Source organism: Berghia stephanieae, chromosome 7 (assembly GCF_034508935.2).
Source record: "Berghia stephanieae isolate SIO BIC M18660-M18661 chromosome 7, UCSD_Bste_1.3, whole genome shotgun sequence".
Taxonomy (NCBI): Eukaryota; Metazoa; Mollusca; class Gastropoda; order Nudibranchia; family Aeolidiidae; genus Berghia; species Berghia stephanieae.
The window spans coordinates 63329699-63348124 of record NC_088366.1 but is presented as its reverse complement, the minus strand read 5'-3'; the positions used below and the strand labels follow the sequence as shown (position 1 = coordinate 63348124).

General features: G+C 37.0%; 1 protein-coding gene across 1 annotated transcript; it reads right to left on the bottom strand.

Annotated features, from left to right (window-relative positions):
• Positions 1 to 137: 137 nt before the first annotated feature.
• On the bottom strand, positions 138 to 16901 carry LOC144977640 (ER membrane protein complex subunit 8-like). Its single transcript, XM_078923055.1, has 5 exons — positions 16617 to 16901; positions 10365 to 10441; positions 9034 to 9103; positions 7343 to 7434; positions 138 to 6480 (listed from the first exon to the last, which is right to left on the bottom strand). The coding sequence occupies exons 1-5, from the start codon at positions 16818 to 16820 to the stop codon at positions 6321 to 6323; spliced, it is 603 nt and encodes a 200-aa protein (XP_078779181.1). The 5' UTR covers positions 16821 to 16901; the 3' UTR covers positions 138 to 6320.
• Between the last annotated feature and the right edge of the window lie 1525 nt (positions 16902 to 18426).

Below are 18426 nucleotides of genomic sequence, written 5' to 3'. Positions count from 1 at the left end.
ACAATAATAATAATAATATAATCATAATATGAAAATAATTTTTTAGTCACTAGACCTTATTATGTGATAAGTTAACTGATCAGACAAAAATTGGGAGAAATGAAAAAAAAATAAATCATCATTTATCAAATCTGCTGTTTTGTTTTTTGTTTTTAAGTGTTTTACGGCGCTTGCAACACATTTAGGTTATATCAGTGCCAGTAAAAAGGAAGAAAATGGGATAGTCGAAAGTTCTAGAATTACAATTAAAGCACCCAAGAGAGAGTAAGACAGGGGAATTGGGAACAAATAGGGATCAGATGTAGATTCCAAGAGCATACCATCAATGTACTTAGCTTGAGATCACCTATAAGTCTCATCCGGACATAAGCACAAAATCCAACAAGGAGGAATACATCAAATGTTTACATCATACATTAAAAATAAATATAATAATACATAACAGAGAGATGATTTACAAGGAAAAAAATATCATCTCTCAAAACAATAACTATGCATTCGACTGTTTCCCTCCCAGCCAGGACCCCGACCAGGGCCAGGACAAAACCAAGTAATCTCATTCCAAGACAAAGACAGAAAGCATGTTGAAAAACAGATATAAGGGGATAGAAGACACAATATGTACCCCCCTGCCCGCTATGGGAGGTCAGGAACCCCACCCAGATCAAATCTGTGAAATTTAGCATGACACTACAAAATATTGTTGACATTTCGTTTGGTTTCAGACACATCACTACAACACATCTACGAAATATCAACCTTGGATCTCTAACAAAAAGTCATACCACTACACATCCACCCAAAGAGGTTACTAACATTGTATTATAACAAACAAAAAGAATTGCCGACAAACACATTCAGTTTCAGATAAGAAAGGACCCCAGCTGACATCTGTTTTGTTTGGGGCTTTCCTTTTTGTTATTTTTCAGAGTTTTACAGCGTTTGCGACATATTTAAGCCATTCAACACTAGTTAAAATTAAAAGGAAGAAAAGTGGATAGTAAAAAAAAATTCTACATTAATTGAAAGCACAGGAGAAAAAGTAAGACGAAGGGGAAATGGTTCGATTGGTTAACAGATGCAGATTCCAAGAGCAAACCATCAGTGTACTTAGTTTGAAACCACCTAAAAGTCTCATCCAGACATAACAACAGGATCTCACATAGAGGAATATAGTCAAATGATTACCAGTCATTATATATATATTTTTTTTAAAAAACCAATAAATAGCAGAGAGATGATATACAAGGGGAAAAAAAAAACCTTTTCCCAAAATCTAAATATAAATTTGACTGTTTTCCCCTCAGTTAAGGACTGTGGCCAGGGCCAAGACAAAACCAAGTAATGTCATTTATGACAAAGACATGTTGTTTTTGTTTTTAAGGGTTTTACGGCGCTTGCAACACATCTAGGTTATATCAGCGCCAGTAAAAAGGAAGAAAATGGGATAGTAAAAAGTTCTAGAATTACAATTAAAGCACTCAAGAGAAAGTAAGACATAGGGGAACTGGGACCAAATAGGGATCAGATGTAGATTCCAAGAGCATACCACCAATGTAATTAGTTTGAGATCACCTATAAGTCTTATCCGGACACAAACACAAAATCCAACAAAGAGGAATACACTCAAATACTTACATTATACACTAAAAATAACAAATATAATAATACATAACAGAGAGATGATTTACAAGGAAAAAAATACCATCTCCCAAAATAATAACTATGTATTTGACTGTTTCCCTCCCAGCCAGGACTCCGACCAGGGCCAGGACAAAACCAAGTAATCTCATTCCAAGACAAAGACTGAAAGCATGTTGGAAAACAGATATTAGGGGATAGAAGACACAGTATGTACCTCCCTGCCCGCTATGGGAGGTCAGGATCCCCACCCAGAAGACAAAGACAGAAAGCAACCTGTGAAAGGAACACTACAACAGTGACCTCCCGGTCCATCATGGGAAGTCAAAAGACCCCAGCCAACCCACATCATTGGCATAACACATATTTCTGAATGCACAGTCGACTAAGGACCACAACCATTGAAAAAAAAAAAGTTTGAATTGTATATATATAAAAATATAAATTTATGATACACCGTTAAACATACTTGAAAATAATAAGAATGATAAACAAAAATGCATATAATGAATCTTCACTGAATATATACATTCAATAAATATTGCCCATTTTTTGTGCAACATTACTCTCCAGTTAAAAATTTGCACCAATTAAAAAGGCGAAGAGTAATTACAGTTTTCCCCTAAACGATACTTAAGTTTTATATCATCATTTTCATAATATATAAATCTATGCATAACCCTACAATGATAAAATTAGCTGGTAACGCTGAAGGTGACACATAGATGCAAGTAAGTTGGGCCAAAAAACAAAAAAAGCCTGGTATCCAATTCCAACAAATCCAAAATGCCTGAAACTGAAACATGTTTTGAACTGTGAGCTACAACTTAAAAAACAGTAACCGTATTATGTTGTAGTGATCCAGATGCCAGAAATAAATCGAAATCCATTAAAAAAATCCTGAAATCTTACACCCATGATTATGCAACAATATAACTGAAAAGATATATATTGTAATATTGAGCAAAAGGATTTGGTTTAGTTTAGTTTTTAGAGGTTTAAAGGAACATGCAATGCTTTTATGGTATTTCAAAATTCAAAATTGAGAATTATATAGCGCAATATTCACTAAATGTGCTCAAAGCGCTTTACAAGGGGTCCCTGGTCAACAGCAACATTTAACATGTGGGACGAGACATGACGCCTGTTAGGCGATATTACAATTTTTAGGACAAAGACAACGCTGTTAACGGCCAGGTACTCATTTCACACCCGAGTACGGTGAGAGAATGTGAGTAAAGAGCCTTTTCCAAGGACTCAACTAAGCGCCGAGCAAGAGGCTTGAACCCAGGACCTTCCGATCCGAAAGTGAGTGTCATACCACTAGACCACATAGCCGCACGAGTCACATATTTCCGTGCAAATAAAAGGATGATGGTTTTAGAGTTCAGTTCGTACATGTTTAACCTGTGCTACTCTACTAAACATGGTTCGTGATTGGTTCTAAAAACTTTACACTAGATTGACAAATTGGATCCACCCACAATTCCTTGTAAACTTTTCTGTTGGAAACACTTTATCCTTGAATCATCTAATCTGGGCTTACGAAAACCATATTTCACTGACCCAAAGAACTTCACACCCGATGCTTTACCCCACAGATTCCATCTACAATTAATTTCCATATCATGAGCAGAGCTGCCAACCCCATCTGATGAGAATGTGTACAATGGGACCTCAAAATGGGGGAGATTTCATAATCGACGGAAACTAACTATTGTGAAAGTAAGAGGAAGGTATACTTTCATAAAGTCACAACGCACAATCTCAATTGCAGGAACAATGACGTACTCAAGACTATAATCCAATCCTTTCAGAATTCTACCTCCCAGCATGAAGATCATAATTGGTCAAAAAAAATATATGAATATCCATTTGGTCACCAAGGTTTCTCAATAGGCTAGTAATAATATGAATAACAGAGTAACACAACATCCATACACTGAAAATGGGTACAATCTTGGGGGAAATGCGTACAAGCGCTGAAAATGCGTACAATTCCGCAATTTTTGCGGTAGGTTGGCAGCTCTGCTCATGAGTATGATAAATAATTAAATAAAAAATCCTTCCATAGTACAATAAAGCATCACAGATGCAATGGTAGTGACAATTACATACAATGATCATTACCCATACCAATTCAATACGCATTCTAGCCATCCGACTACCATGCACACTCAAATCTGCATACAATACAATCTAACGACCCATTTATATACAATGTTTATGTCGTACCTTCAAGCCAGCTAAGGTATTGATGTTTAGTGTTTTTAATGGTTTTACGGCGCTTGCTTACATCACTATTAAGTCATTTCCGCACCAGTAAAAAGGAAGATGATAAGAGTAAAAGTTGTAAACCTGAAGTTAAAAGCATCAGAGAAATAACAAGACAAAGATTGACTGATTTTTGAATCAGGGATTTGAGTAATCCATCAATAAGCCTAATTCGACATTACCTTAAAGTCCAATCTAAGCACAAGCGATGTATCCCGCTATGAATGATACACTCAAATGTAACAAAGTACAATGTTTGTTTTTGTTTTTAAGCGTTTTACGGCGCTCGCAACACATTTAGGTTATATCAGCACCAGTAAAAAGGAAGAAAATGGGATAGTGAAAAGTTTTATATATAAAGCACCCAAGAAAAACAAAGTACAATATGTTAAAAACTAAGAACTATCATTGTACAAAACAGAGAGATTATTTACAAAGGAAAAAATATAACCTCTCAAAAAGGTACTATACATTTGACTATCTCCCTCTCAGCTAAGGATCCCTGCCAGGAACAGGAAAAAAACTGCAATCTCAATCCAGAACTAAAACAGAGAGCAACATGGATAGAGAGAATACTGAATGGGGGATAGAAGACACAAGTGACATCTCTGCCCACCATGGGAGGTCAGAAGAGCCTACTGAGCTAGCATATCATTGCAGAGAAAAATTAAGCAATGAAAACTGTGGTAGTGGGTGAACCTCCTGTTCATGGAAATTCCTGACCTGTAAACTTGCAGATCATATATATATATTATATATATACATTGTCGCCATAAACTCTTAACTTTATATTTATACATTTTTATGCATGCCACATCTGTAAACGAATTTCCATTTTTTTTTTTGGATGAATAAAGGATATTATTATCATCATCATCATGGTAGGCAAATGGAGTGTTAAAGATAGCATAAATCCTGAGTAATCTTAGGGCCGATTCATAGTTGGAGACTGGAGGGGTAGCGGAAGGGAGATCAATCACAGCGGCAGCAGCAATATGGACACACCCCTGCAAACCATATCATTTCTCTCTCAGCTTTATTATAAATGCACAAACTCAGAAATCACTCAATCTACAATTATAACATCTACGACAATATGAACACATGATAGCAGATCTACCCAAGGGATCTGACATAAAATCTAATGAGAAATAAAGGATAAAGTGCTAGATGAAAACAGAGAACAAAAATATCAAATGCAATGGTAGTCGTATCAATTGGATGCTGGATCTAACCTCCTGACATTGTTACATTTTTTATCGTTTTAAACTCACTCAACCCTAACACTGACTATAGTTTGCCAGGGTTACTTTTACCCCATGCCTATTTATTACATTTTTCTGAGACAAATTATAGGCCTAGTATCAAAGATAATGTTTTTAGTTTTTTTGCATGTTAGTGGTGGTTAAATAAAACCATCTATGCACATGCAAAAATCTCCAGGATTGAGTGAGTTAATCTGGCAGTGCTCCATACCCTTTATTTCTCATCATTAATGATAAAGATGCCGCTCCATATCTCTTCTGATAACATGAAGTCGTTTGTTTTTGTTTTGTTTTGTTTTTAAGGGTGTTACGGCGCTTGCAAAACATTTAGGTTATATCAGCGTCAGTAAAAAGAAAAAAAAATGGGATAGTAAAAAGTGATAACATGAAAAAGTCTGTAATTCCTTCAACAAAATAATCTGAAAACCAAAAGGGGGAGGAGAACTGTATCAATCTAAATTGAAATCTTTCAGGCCATTTTTGCATTCGTCATAAATGTTGTTGTTATAGAATATAGATAAATCATCCAATTTAGAAAAGGATCTAACTGTGACTCATATAAAGCTATTTTCACGTTCACTGAAGAATTTGTCCAAATGTGGCCTCCAACGAAGCTGTATTCATATCTCAGCCTGAGACAAGGGATAGGTTTTTTTTGTAAAAGTCAAGACAAAAATTAAGATATTATGATCGGATCGTCATCAATTCCTGGTTTGGATAAGCTTAAGGACAAATGATTCAACAAATGACAGATAGGCATTAAAAGATAAGCAGACATGGCTTCTTTCCCGTGATGAAAAAGTATGAATTAAGAATCTATTTTGTCCACACCTGCTGTTCACAACACTTAATATAGATAATAAATCAAATGTTGCCTGAGAAGAAAATAAAATCAAAAGTGCTTGAAGCAAGGATCAAACCAAATACTTAAAATAGCTCAAAACATATGTCTTTTTGTGTTGAATATTACAAAAAAAACGACTTTTGTCACAAAAGTTGTATTAATATCAGTGGCAGACCTAAATTTAAATTTAGTTGGCATCAGAATCAGGGAGCCTTTCAACCACTCATTCTTCCATTATTACATCAACCTCCATTCCTAGCTCACCTCACACACTCACAGACCAATCATAATCAACATCATGTGCATCGGCTAATCAAGTCGTTGAGCTCCAAGTTTCTCCAGTCTTTCCTCACATCATCCAAGTGGCTGTCAAAATCAACCACATGCCTGTGAGCACCTGACTTCAGGAGGGCATACAGGCATTCTTCTTTCATTATATCCTCTTCAGTTGAACCCCTGAAAAGATCAAATAAAGGATTTGATAAATCAAATTTAAACCCAAAAAAAAAATAAAATAAAAGAAGTGGGAAAGATAAAAAAAAAAAAAAAGATTTCTTAGAACGGCATCAACAACAGGACTACATAAATCAGTGCTGACGGTGACAAAAAGTGAAAAAGTAGGAAAATGTTGAACGATTGCCTTTAAGCCCCATTTTTACTGCACCAAACCCCACTTTTAGAGCAATTGAGATGATAGACTATCATTGATACTCTAGCTAACTTCTGAAGAGTGGGAAACTGCACTGTGTGTTCCACCACACATCAACTCTCTCATTGCTAGCACATTGTTTCGAGAAAATGTAATTTTTAAAAGGAGGAAATTCCTCCTCTGGACTCCAAAATCGCGGATTTCCGCTGATCTGAGGAAAACCATCAGCACTGATAAATGTCTACCTAGAGATAGAAACACTGAATTTCCATGATAAAATTCTATCTTAAGTCTTAAATTTGCCATCAAAATTCTCATTTTCCTGCGCCACAACCACCTTATGACCAAACAGTTTCAGTTAATCTGATTGATGCTTGTAACAGCTACATCCACTGTCAAGTGATATAAGCTTGCTTACTTAATGTAAAACCTTTTAAAAACATTATGCTCTGATTGTGTCAACAACATTATTCTCTCACAACCTGAATTTAATTTGGTTAAAAGTCTGAAATTGTAATAATTACTGCAAGAGAAAAAAAAAAAAAATTGAGTTGCTGTGTCTGGAATACATGGATTGAATATAGTTCAAGCACTTTTGTAATATTGGGCATGGGTTAAAAAAACAAAAACACACCAGGACGAAGGAAGAAAAGAGGATATTTGTCTTACTTTCTATCAATCTCCTTCCACCCACTTTCTTTGTGGGTGTGAATACGATAGGCTTGAGATACAGATTCTGCCCTCACTCGTCTGTTGTCAATCTGTTGATAAAAGGAAAGGATTACTCAACTTTTAAACTTAATATCCTAAATAAATATTGAGCTTCTAAATATTGATCTTTTATATAGCGCAATATCCACTAAACGTGCTCAAAGCGCTTTACAAGGGGTCCCTGGCCAACAGCAACATTTAACATGTAGGACGGGACATGAAGCCTGTTAGGCGATAATACAATTTTTTTTCGGACAGAGACAACGCTGTTAACGGCCAGGTACTCATTTTACACATGAGTATGGTGAGAGAATGTGAGTAAAGAGCCTTCTCCAAGGACTCGACTAAGCGCAGAGCGAGATTCGAACCCAGGACCTTCCAATCCGAAAGCGAGTGTCATACCACAAGACCACAAAGCCGCACTTAATACTTAATATCCTATCTAATACACAATGGCCAACTTTGCAAAGAGCTATAATGGGACACCCTAACACACAATACCGTCATGGCCCAAAACAGCAGTATGTGTTTGGACTATTATATAATATAATCTAGAATTAGAGCCTTTTCTGTTCCTCGTTTAAATCTGCCAGTCAAAAAAGCATAATCCTGAGGCATACAATGCTTAATTCCATTCACATAAACGGTCCAATTTTTTCCTTTATATCTTCCAAAGATTTCCAAATCGGGACAGTCCCGATTTTATCAGGACAGTTTGCAGCTATGCTAATATATTCAAATTAGATAAATAAAAATGTTGGATATGAAGATGTTTGTTTTTAAGGGTTTTACAGCGCTTGCAAGACGTTTAGTTGATATCAGTTCCAATAAAAAGAAAGAAAATGGGATAGTCAAAAAATTCTATAATTACTATTAAAACACCAAAGAAAAGGTAAGACAAAGGGGAATGGTATAAATAGCGAACAGTTATAGATGCCAAGAGCATACTATCATTGTGCACAGTAGGAGATCACCTAAAAGTCTCATCCAGACACAAGCACGCTAAGAGGTACATACTCAAACGTTTACATTCACTCGAAACACCAGATATAACAATGCAGTGAGATGATTTGCAAGGAAAACAAATATTATCTCCCATAAACTATACATTTGATCGTTTCCCTCCCAGCCCAGGGTAAGGGCAAATCCAGGTTATCTCATTTCAAGGCAAAGACAAAAAAGCAAGTTGGCATATGGATTTAAGGGTGTATAGCAGATATAGAAAGTGACATCCCTGCCCACTATGGGAGGTCAGGAACCCCACTCAGGATATAATGATGTGGAACATCAAATAACAAATAAAAAAATAAATTGTGCAAATGGCCAGAAACTACAACTTTCTAAACATTGCTGATATATCTAGAATATCTTGATTTCATAAATTACAGTCAAGGTGCATTATATAACTGGCAACTATGGTTCAAATGTCAAAATAACGAGACTGTTGTAATTGTTACCCGAAAAAGCAAATTACAGGAGATAAGAATTCTCAAAACAGAGGAGCCGAAATTTGAAAGGATCAATATCTCTACTGTCTTTTTACCAATCATAACAAGACACACACACACACACACACACACACACACACACACAAATAAATATATATGCAAGATGAGATTGGGACAAATAAACAAAAATAAAACAATTACCATAAATACAAGACCATCATGGAAATTTTCTTGTATTTTCCTCCCTACTGTCTTTGCAACATGGTTCAACCTGATGATGAGAATTATTTTTAAAATATCAAAGGTTATCATCACAATACTGCCGTTTTATTAAAGAATACAGTATGTGCTATTTGGTTAACGTTGTATATACTGTGTTTTAAAAAAATAACAGCAGAATAGTGAATTATGCTTGACACAATTCCTCAGATTACCTATCATCCAACAATCTATAAATAAACAATTTAATAAAGTGAAAAAAAAAACAACTTTTAAAATAAAACATCTTTTAAATGGTCATTAAGCTTCAAAGAAGGACCGGAGATAGTCAAACGGAATTATGTGTGTCTTCTGGTAGCAAAATAGAGAGAAACGGCCCGGTTCCACACACGCTGTGTATGTTAGACTGACTATGAGTGTGTTCGACGGCTCATGACAAGACAAGAAACTGTCATCCTTCTCTCGTCTGTGGCATAGTAGGCAGTGAATACATCCATGCCAGCAGAGTGTGCAGTGGGTGATAATCGACAAAATGGAATGATAATAATATAATAATAATAATAAATATATGGCATTTATATAGAAGCCCTTTACCCCGTTGTCACAGGCTCTAAGCTCTTTACAGTGATATAAAACAAAACATATTACAGTGAGACAAGTGTGAAGTACACGTGATACGAATTCAATTTAACAACAACAAAATATGAAAATAATATTGCAACATTATGACGTAAAAAGATAAAACTTTAAGCGAGATTTGAACGTTGTCAACGAATTCAAGCATCTCACGTGTGATGGGAGAGAGTTCCAAAAATGGGGGGCCGAAAATTGAAAAGATTGTTCACCTATTTTACGCAATGGCTTAGGTTTGACAAGGATTGATTGGTCATTGCTTGACCTCAAGTTTCTATTGGGGACATATATGTTTAGAAGGTCTTTAATATAGGAGGGACTGTTCGTGCTCAGGGATTTGTAGACAACAGTACAAATCTTATAGGCAACTCTTTTTTCCACAGGAAGCCAATGTATAACTAGCTGATTAGTTTGTTTTGTCTTTGAAGTTACGAACTATATTTTTACTTTTCCCATTAAAAAAAAAAATGTCAGCACTTAACAGAATTTATCGAGCAAAATCGTACAGTCCTAAATCCGACAACTGTTGGAAGATTTACCCACCCCCCCCCCCCCTAAAATATCACAAAAAATAAACAAAAAAATAGCTACAGCGATAACTTTGGGGCAACACATTTGCCTTTTTCAAAGTGGTTTTAAAAAACACAACTGTACTGTATGACTCGTATCATTGTACTTACTCATTATCTGTATAATTCTCATTGGCTTGATAGTAACCTCCGATCACCAAACCTTTACTTTTACAATAAGCATCAACCTGGGGGGGAAATAAAAATATTTATTACAATCTCCAAAAAAGTTGCAATTCAGACTTCAGTCCAAATAGTCTCCAATGTGTGGGCACAAACTCGGGGGGGGGGGAAGACAGTTTGGGCAGTGGGCAGATAGAAGCAGAAGAAGAGTTTAGAAGAACCTCTGTTTGCCCATATCAGAGGACTGACAGCTGAGACGCCCTTATTTGGACTGGAGTGTCTGTCTAACACTATCAGAATAGGTATAGTAGTACTGCGAATAGTAGATAGCGGTCGTTTTCGTTATTCGCAGTACTGCAACTAGTAGATATCATTAATTTCAGTTATTTGCATTAGTAGCCTTCGCCTAGAGAATTGGGCGCAAAATATAAAGTACATTATTATTATTATTTTTTGTTAAATTATTTATTTATTACTATTATTATTATTATTATTTTAAAATTTATTATTATTTTGCGTTTCATTGCTGATGACGATGTGTGGTGTTGATGTGGTGGTAGTGATGATAACTATAAGGATAATGATGATGATGTAATGGTGGTGGCGGTTGATGTAGTTTTGATAACGATGTGGTAGCTGTGGAAGTGGTAGTAATGATAATGATGTGATGGTTATGGTTGTAGCGTCGGTGGTAGTGATGATAACGAGTAGGAGGATGATGATGTAAAGGTGGTGGTAGTTGCTATAGTTTTGATAATGATGTGGAAGTCGCTGTGGTAGTAGTAGTAATGATGATGTGGTAGTGGCTGTAGTAGTAGAGGTAGTTTACTAATGGATGGTATCTTCTATTGTTTGCAGGAGCACTGAGATATGAGTCGAGCAACGGCGAGAGTGAGGGTGTGTTTGTGTGTGTGTGAGAGAGAGAGAGAGAGAGAGAGAGAGAGAGAGAGAGAGAGAGAGAGAGAGAGAGAGAGAGGAGAGAGAATGAGAGACTAGAGAAGAATGAGAAGAGAAGATGAGAGATGAGAAGAGAGGAAGAGAGATAGAGAGGAGAAGAAGAGAGCGAGGATAGAGAGAGAGAGAAGAGAGTGAGTAGGAGAGGGAGGAGAGAGGAGAAGATGAGGATGAGAGAGAGAAGAGGTAGAGAAGAGAGAAAGAGAGATTGAGAAGAGGTAAAGTGAAACGTAAGATAGAGAGAGAGGAGAGAGAGAGAGAGAGAGAGAGAGAGAGAGAGAGAGAGAGAGAGAGAGAGAGAGAGAGAGAGAGAGAGAGAGAGAGAGGAGAGAAGAGGAGAGAGAGAGAGAGAGAGAGAGGAGAGAGAGAGAGAGAGAGAGAGAGAGAGAGAGAGAGAGAGAGAGAGAGAGAGAGAGAGAGAGAGGAGAGAGAGAGAGAGGAGAGAGGGGAGAGAGAGAGAGAGAGAGAGACAGAGAGATATTCCTGGAAGTTTATAGAATATATTTAACTAACTGTAAATAATACAATAAACGGGGACAGAACTATTCTCATTAAAGTAATCTGACAGATAAGCTGCTAGATTTCAAGATGTGAGCAAATGATCAAGTTGGAGTTGGAGAGGTGGGGACAGGGAAATTTTCATGGATTGGATTGGGGTAAGGGTAACAAAAACAAAACACGATCTTGTCAAGTTTCATACTTGAAGGTAAAGTTGAAACGTTCAAAATCTCAATTCTAAGTCACACAAAATGTTTCAATCATCCCTCCTCTTCTTTCCTTCTAAAACTAGAGGTGAGCCGTTGTTACCAATACTTAGCTTCTATACCAGGACAAATCATTCGTTTGGACAGAAAAATCAATAAAAAACTTACCGCTTACCGTCAAAAGCAGTTTAGATTTGAAGATGCATTTGTTTTCTATCAAAAAACATTCGGTACTGGACAATCCTTGATGAATTTCAAAAGTTGTGTTGAAATTATATCCTAATTTTTTTCATGATTCATTCCTCGTGAAATCGTGTGGGTTTCGTTTCTGTTATCAAGGTGCCGCCCCAGGTTTTTAAAAAAGTTTATTGGGAAAAAGATACGGAAAAAAGTGTCCATAGATAGGTATGCAATTTGGTGCATTAGTGCAGTAAAAATTGGTGCGCAAAATTAGTTCGTAGCGGATGCGAGACTGCGTGTGTGTGTGTGTGTGTGTCTCTCTTTCTTTTTTTTTTATTTTTGGGAGTGCCTACGTACACGGTAACGGGGCATCTAGCCTCAGGATCTACGTACACGTAAACTGGTTTACTGTTGCAACACAAGCAATAGATGGTCCTCGCTGTCGTGACCGCACGCGCTCGTGTGTGTGTGTGTGCGTGTGTGTGTGTGAGTTATTTTTTTAAAAATCAAAACAATTTTAACCATTAATGGCGAGATTCGATCTTACACTCCCCAAACTCCAGATCTTAGTCTTAATGTTATCATTAAAAGACAAGCTTTGAGATTTATAGTTTAATTGAAGCCCGAGTCTAAATATACTCTTACTACTGCTCTCTTGGTGAAACGATTTATTCCGCATAAGCAATCTGCAGAAAAAAATCAGTGTCACTGTAAAAGGTTAAAATTTCACATTCCTTTGATCTACGTCATCAGGCAACCCATTGTTTCTTTCATCTTTTCCCATTCCCCCTTACTATCCCCCCATCCATCTCTCTCTCTATCTCTCTCTCTTTCTTTCTTATCATAGTGTTATCCCTTCCCCTTCTCATCTCAATGTAAAATGAAAACGTTCTGCTGTTTGCAGATACATGTATGATTGTTTTGTTTTTTCTCTCTCACTCGGCTAGGATTAAAAACCAAGACATCAGGTAATTGGTGTCTAATGCCAAAGTATAGATTCTCTCTTTGGCCAATTTAGTCACGCATGTGGCAGCACAGCTATTTATTATGTTCTGCCTATAACACACAATAAGTGGGATTTTGGGGGTGGGTACGAAAGAAATCAAGGTCATAAGTAACAGTGCACAAGAGCTGTATAAGGAATTGGTTTCTGGGGGTCTTGCAAATACCAACTATTTTATGGAAAGCTCTTTCGAACTCCAAGACGTCTGGTTTGTTTTGCTATCTTGGAACAAACGAAACAGAGATGTCTTGATGTGTGACCTAGTTGTCTGATTTTGTGACCTGGATGTAAGGTTTTGTGACCTAGATGTATCCTTTTGTGTGTGCAAGCCATGCGGGTAAGTACAGCGATAGCTTGCCAGTTGAGGAAAAAAAAAGAAAAAGCAGCGTATCCGCATTTGAAAAACAAAACAAAAAAACCTGAAAAAACAAAACAACTTAACCTTTTAAAGGCGAATATCAATCTTACTTGGACCAAAAATAAAATCTTACCGTTTTCATCAAAAAACAAAAAACAAATTACAATTTAAAAACTTGAGCCTATAGGGCAATATCCACCCAACGTGCTCAAAGCGCTTTTTATCAATATTCTTACTGCTCTTATGGTGGAAACGTTTATTTTTTGGCTGCGTTAAAAAATAATATAAATGACGACTATTATTTGAAAACAAAAAAATCAATGTCACTGGCAAAGGGTTAATTGCAGTACTCCTGCATCCTGTGAGACTCCTACGGCACTTGCTAATCATAAAAAAAGGAAATAACAATCAACAATACTAAGTTGAAAAAAAAAGGAGGGGGGGGGGGGGGGGGGGGGGGGAGAGAGCAAACCCAGTAGCAATGCAACCTTTAGCGGCGAAATTCGATCTTTGACCTAACACCAAATCCTCTTTCATCAAAAGACAAGTAACGGCAAACGATTATAGACAATTGAAGTCCGAGTTGCGATAGTCTGACTGCTCTCTTTGTGGAAAAGCTGTATTCTCCGTTAACAATAATAAAGATAAAAGCAAACTATTATCTGAAAGCAAAAAATTTGCTTCGCTGTTAAGGGGTTAAGAACATCTGCCAGCATCGTTGACATGCTCTACGCCACCAAGGTCACAAGCGACACGTCTCCCTTTCGTCTGCATCATGCAACCCCCCCCCCCTCTCCACTCTCACGGTGGTGGTGGCGGCGGATAAAAAGGCCTTTTTTTTCTTTTATTCAATCAACTTGACTCTTGGTGAACCCTAGGCCTCTCTACAAGTACAAGAAATAATACTCACTTTTTCTCTGCTCCAACGAAAATATCTACCCCCTACCGGTCTAATTATTTGTAGCAGACGACAAATTTCTCAAAACGGTCACGTGACACTGTAAAAGCAACACAGGAAGTCCATGAAAGCTTATTTACGGCATTTCCTTTGAACCGTGTAAACAACAAAATTTCGTTTTCATTCGACTCAACGGGTCAGATTGGCCGGTATTTTTTAACGAACTAAAGTTCTGAAAAATCAAAATGTTTCTTAGAAAGTTGAAAGATGCTAGTTTTTGAAATAGAGGTAGGTTTTTAAAAAAAATCTTTATATTTTACGTGAATGCATGCTCAAGGCGAGTTGGACGTGCAGCGGAGGTTGGTAGGCCAAAGGCCCACCTCTCTAACACTAACACACTCTCATTCTCATTCAACTTCACAAGCCTTTCGACAACACGTCATTTTGAAGAGAAAATACAGTGCTGTGTTCAGTGAGGGGACAAAAACTAATTTTCAGAGACGGAAGAGCTCTTACTACTACTACTGCGAATAGTGATTCCGCCGTGGAATCACTATTCGCAGTACTACTGAACTGCGGGTAAGCTTCTCCTGTTTTTGTTGTTTTTTAAGGGTTTTACGGCGCATGCAACACATTTAGGTTATATCAGCGCCAGTAAAAAGGAAGAAAATGGGATAGTAAAAAGTTCTAGAATTACAATTAAAGCACCCAAGAAAAAGTAAGACATAGGGGAACTGGGAACAAATAGAGATCAGATGTAGATTCCAAGAGCATACCACCAATGGTAGTTAGAGATCACCTATAAGTCTCATCCAGACACAAGCACAAAATCCAACAAAGAGGAATACACTCAAATGCTTGCATTATACATTAAAAATAACAAATATAATAACACATAACAGAGAGATGATTTACAAGGAAAAAATAGGCACTTTGATAACTCCAGTCCAGTGGCCGCCGATAGGCTCACTGTAAGGTGAAACTCGTTTTTTGGAACTTTATTTTTGACCCTTTACTGTGTTGGTCACCATGGCGTTATTTGTGAACCTATGTGACTAATTTTGGTATCATTATAAAGGGCACAAAACAAGCTTTCTAACGGTGTATTTCATTATTAATTCCTGATTGTATTTCTCAGAAAGCTTATGTAATAAAAATTTATAAATTTTTGAATTACAAGAACTTTTAAAATTATGGATACATTTTAATTATACTTCATACATCGATAGACAATTAATTGAAGAATATCTCTGCCAAATTTCATCAAAATTGATACACTCGCTCATTATTTTATTTTTCCCGCCACCAACCCCAGTTTTTAGGACAAAAACCTCATATTTTTTTCCATTTTCATTTATCCTTAATTTTTTCCATACTTTCCATACATGAAATGATTTATATGAAAATGAAGCTTATTTTCTGACCTTTAAAATTATATCTAACACTTGCCATTTATTTTTTAATTGAAACAAAAATACGGAAAACAATAAGTGGGCCATGTTGACTGCAAGACTCAAAATTTCCCGATAGCCGCGAGATGCTGGTTTTGAGGCAGCGGTAATCACAGATTCTCTCTGTAAAATTGACCAAAAATTTCAATAGAAAAATATAAATAACTCTGGAACCGTTAGTCCTAGAGAAACAAATACCGTATAAACTTTTATGTTTTTTCAAGTCCCATCCCCTGGCTGAGTCAAATCAAGATATTTTGAGTTTGAAAATTTTATCAAAGTGCCTAGAAAAAAATATCTCCCAAAACAATAACTATGCATTTGACGGTTTCCCTCCCAGCTAGGACTCCGGCCAGGGTCGGGACAAACCCGAGCAATCTCACACCAAAACAAAGACAGAAAGCAAGTTGGAAAACAGATATAAGGGGATAGAAGACACGGTAAGTACCTCCCTGCCCACTGTGGAGGTAGGGCTAGGGAACCCCACCCAGAAGCTTCGCCTCTTTCATCAATTATCAATTTAACGAATTGAATTAGCTTTTAATTCAGTCAACAGATCAACCCTCCGCCCCCTTCTCTCTCGATAAATTAAAATCAAGGTCAAAGGGAAAGAAAGGTAAAGTAAATAGTAAAGTAGTAAGGACAATAAATGATGGCAATGGCAATGGCAAAGGCAAAGGCAAAAGGTTCACCTGCAGAAGAGCAACCTCCAACATTGGAGACAATCCTAGGGAAACATGAAAAAGTGGGACACAGTCAACAAATTTCAGTGGCTTGGAATCTTTGTTTCTGTTGTCCTCAGCAAGAAGAATACCATTTACAGCAGCGTGAGGATATCTCGCCGCATGTAAAAGCATTTTACAATGGGCTTGAGCATTGATTGTGGTGTCTGCCATCTTGAAAAAGAAGTGAAAAGTGAAAATAGAACCGGCGAAGGGCTTGACCAAAGTCGAATATGATTACTGTATCGGTAGATGGGTTCCTGTTTGTGTTCAGTCAAGTTACCTTATATCATCTGACCTTTTCTTTCTTGTCACTTTCTTAATGTAAAATTGCGTTATGGTGAACCTCAATTTCTATTGCAATGTTGACTTTATGGTGAAAATTCACACGAACTTCGATAAATGAAAAGAAATATTTTTTTTCGATTTCCATATCGATTTCCATATTGAAGACAATCAAGCCACTTAATTAATACACAGTTAAATTGTCTCTTCTGTTCCCTGAGTAATTTCTATTTATTTATTTATTTATTTATTTATTTATTTTATCTTATCTCTCACAGCTTCTTGATATGTATCCACCTGCTAGACCACTCCGACCCCAAAATGAAGGATTGATTAATGTTCAAAATCTTGGAAAGGAGGTTAGGTTTGTGCACAGACTGTAATCTGTGAGTTTGTGTGTGTATGTGTGTGTGTGTGTGTGTGTGTGTGTGTGTGTGTGTGTGAACGCAAGCAAGCATGCAAGCAGGTTTATTGAGCATGTAATCGAGTTATTTTTATTCCTTTATCAAATCCTATGTGTAAATATCTTCTTTTTCCAATGCGTCATAACTCACCACGAAAAGCGCATTGATGCTTTGGAGAAAGTCGTTATATTCATTGACCATGTCGTTATTAATTCTGGTAACCATCTCAGGGTCTAGAAAGAAAAATTAAATAGAAAAAAAATAAAAAGTAAGAATCAGTAATTGGTTACGTCCTGCCTAAATCATCGAGGAAAAATTAAAATCCAGATCTAATTTCATTTCGTATATTAAATGATTTAGTGCCTAATGAAAGCAGAAGAGTCACGCATATGCCTTATTTTCGCGAGGAGGAGGAGAAAGAAGAAGAAGAAGAAGAAGAAGAAGAAGAAGAAGAAGAAGAAGAAGAAGAAGAAGAAGAAGAAGAAGAAGAAGAAGAAGAAGAAGAAGAAGAAGAAGAAGAGGAGGAGGAGGAGGAGGAGGAATGATGATGATGATGATGATGATGATGATGAGGAGGAGGAGGAGGAGGAGGAGGAGGAGATGGAGGAGGAGGAGGAGAAAAAGAAGTAGAAGGAAAAAAATGAGCTTTTGTACAGAGCAATATACACTAAACGTACACAAAGCGCTTTACAAGGAGTCCCTGATCAACAGTAACACTTAACATCTAGGACGGAGCATGACGCCTGTTAGGCGATATTACAATTTTTTTCGGACAGAGACAATGCTGTTAACGGCCAGGAACTCATTTTACACCTGAGTACGATGAGAGAATGTGAGTAAAGAGCATTTTTCAAGGACTCAACTATGCGCCGAGCGAGGTTCGTACCCAGGACCTTTCGATCCGAAAGCGAGTGTCATATAACAAAACCACATAGCCGTACACTCTATGGATTGATACCTACAATTAGAGGTCGATCTGACTTGGGAGGTCACACACACACACACACACACACACACACACACACACACACACACACACTCTCTCTCTCTCTCTCTCTCTCTCTCTCTCTCTCTGAATGTTTTTATCATCA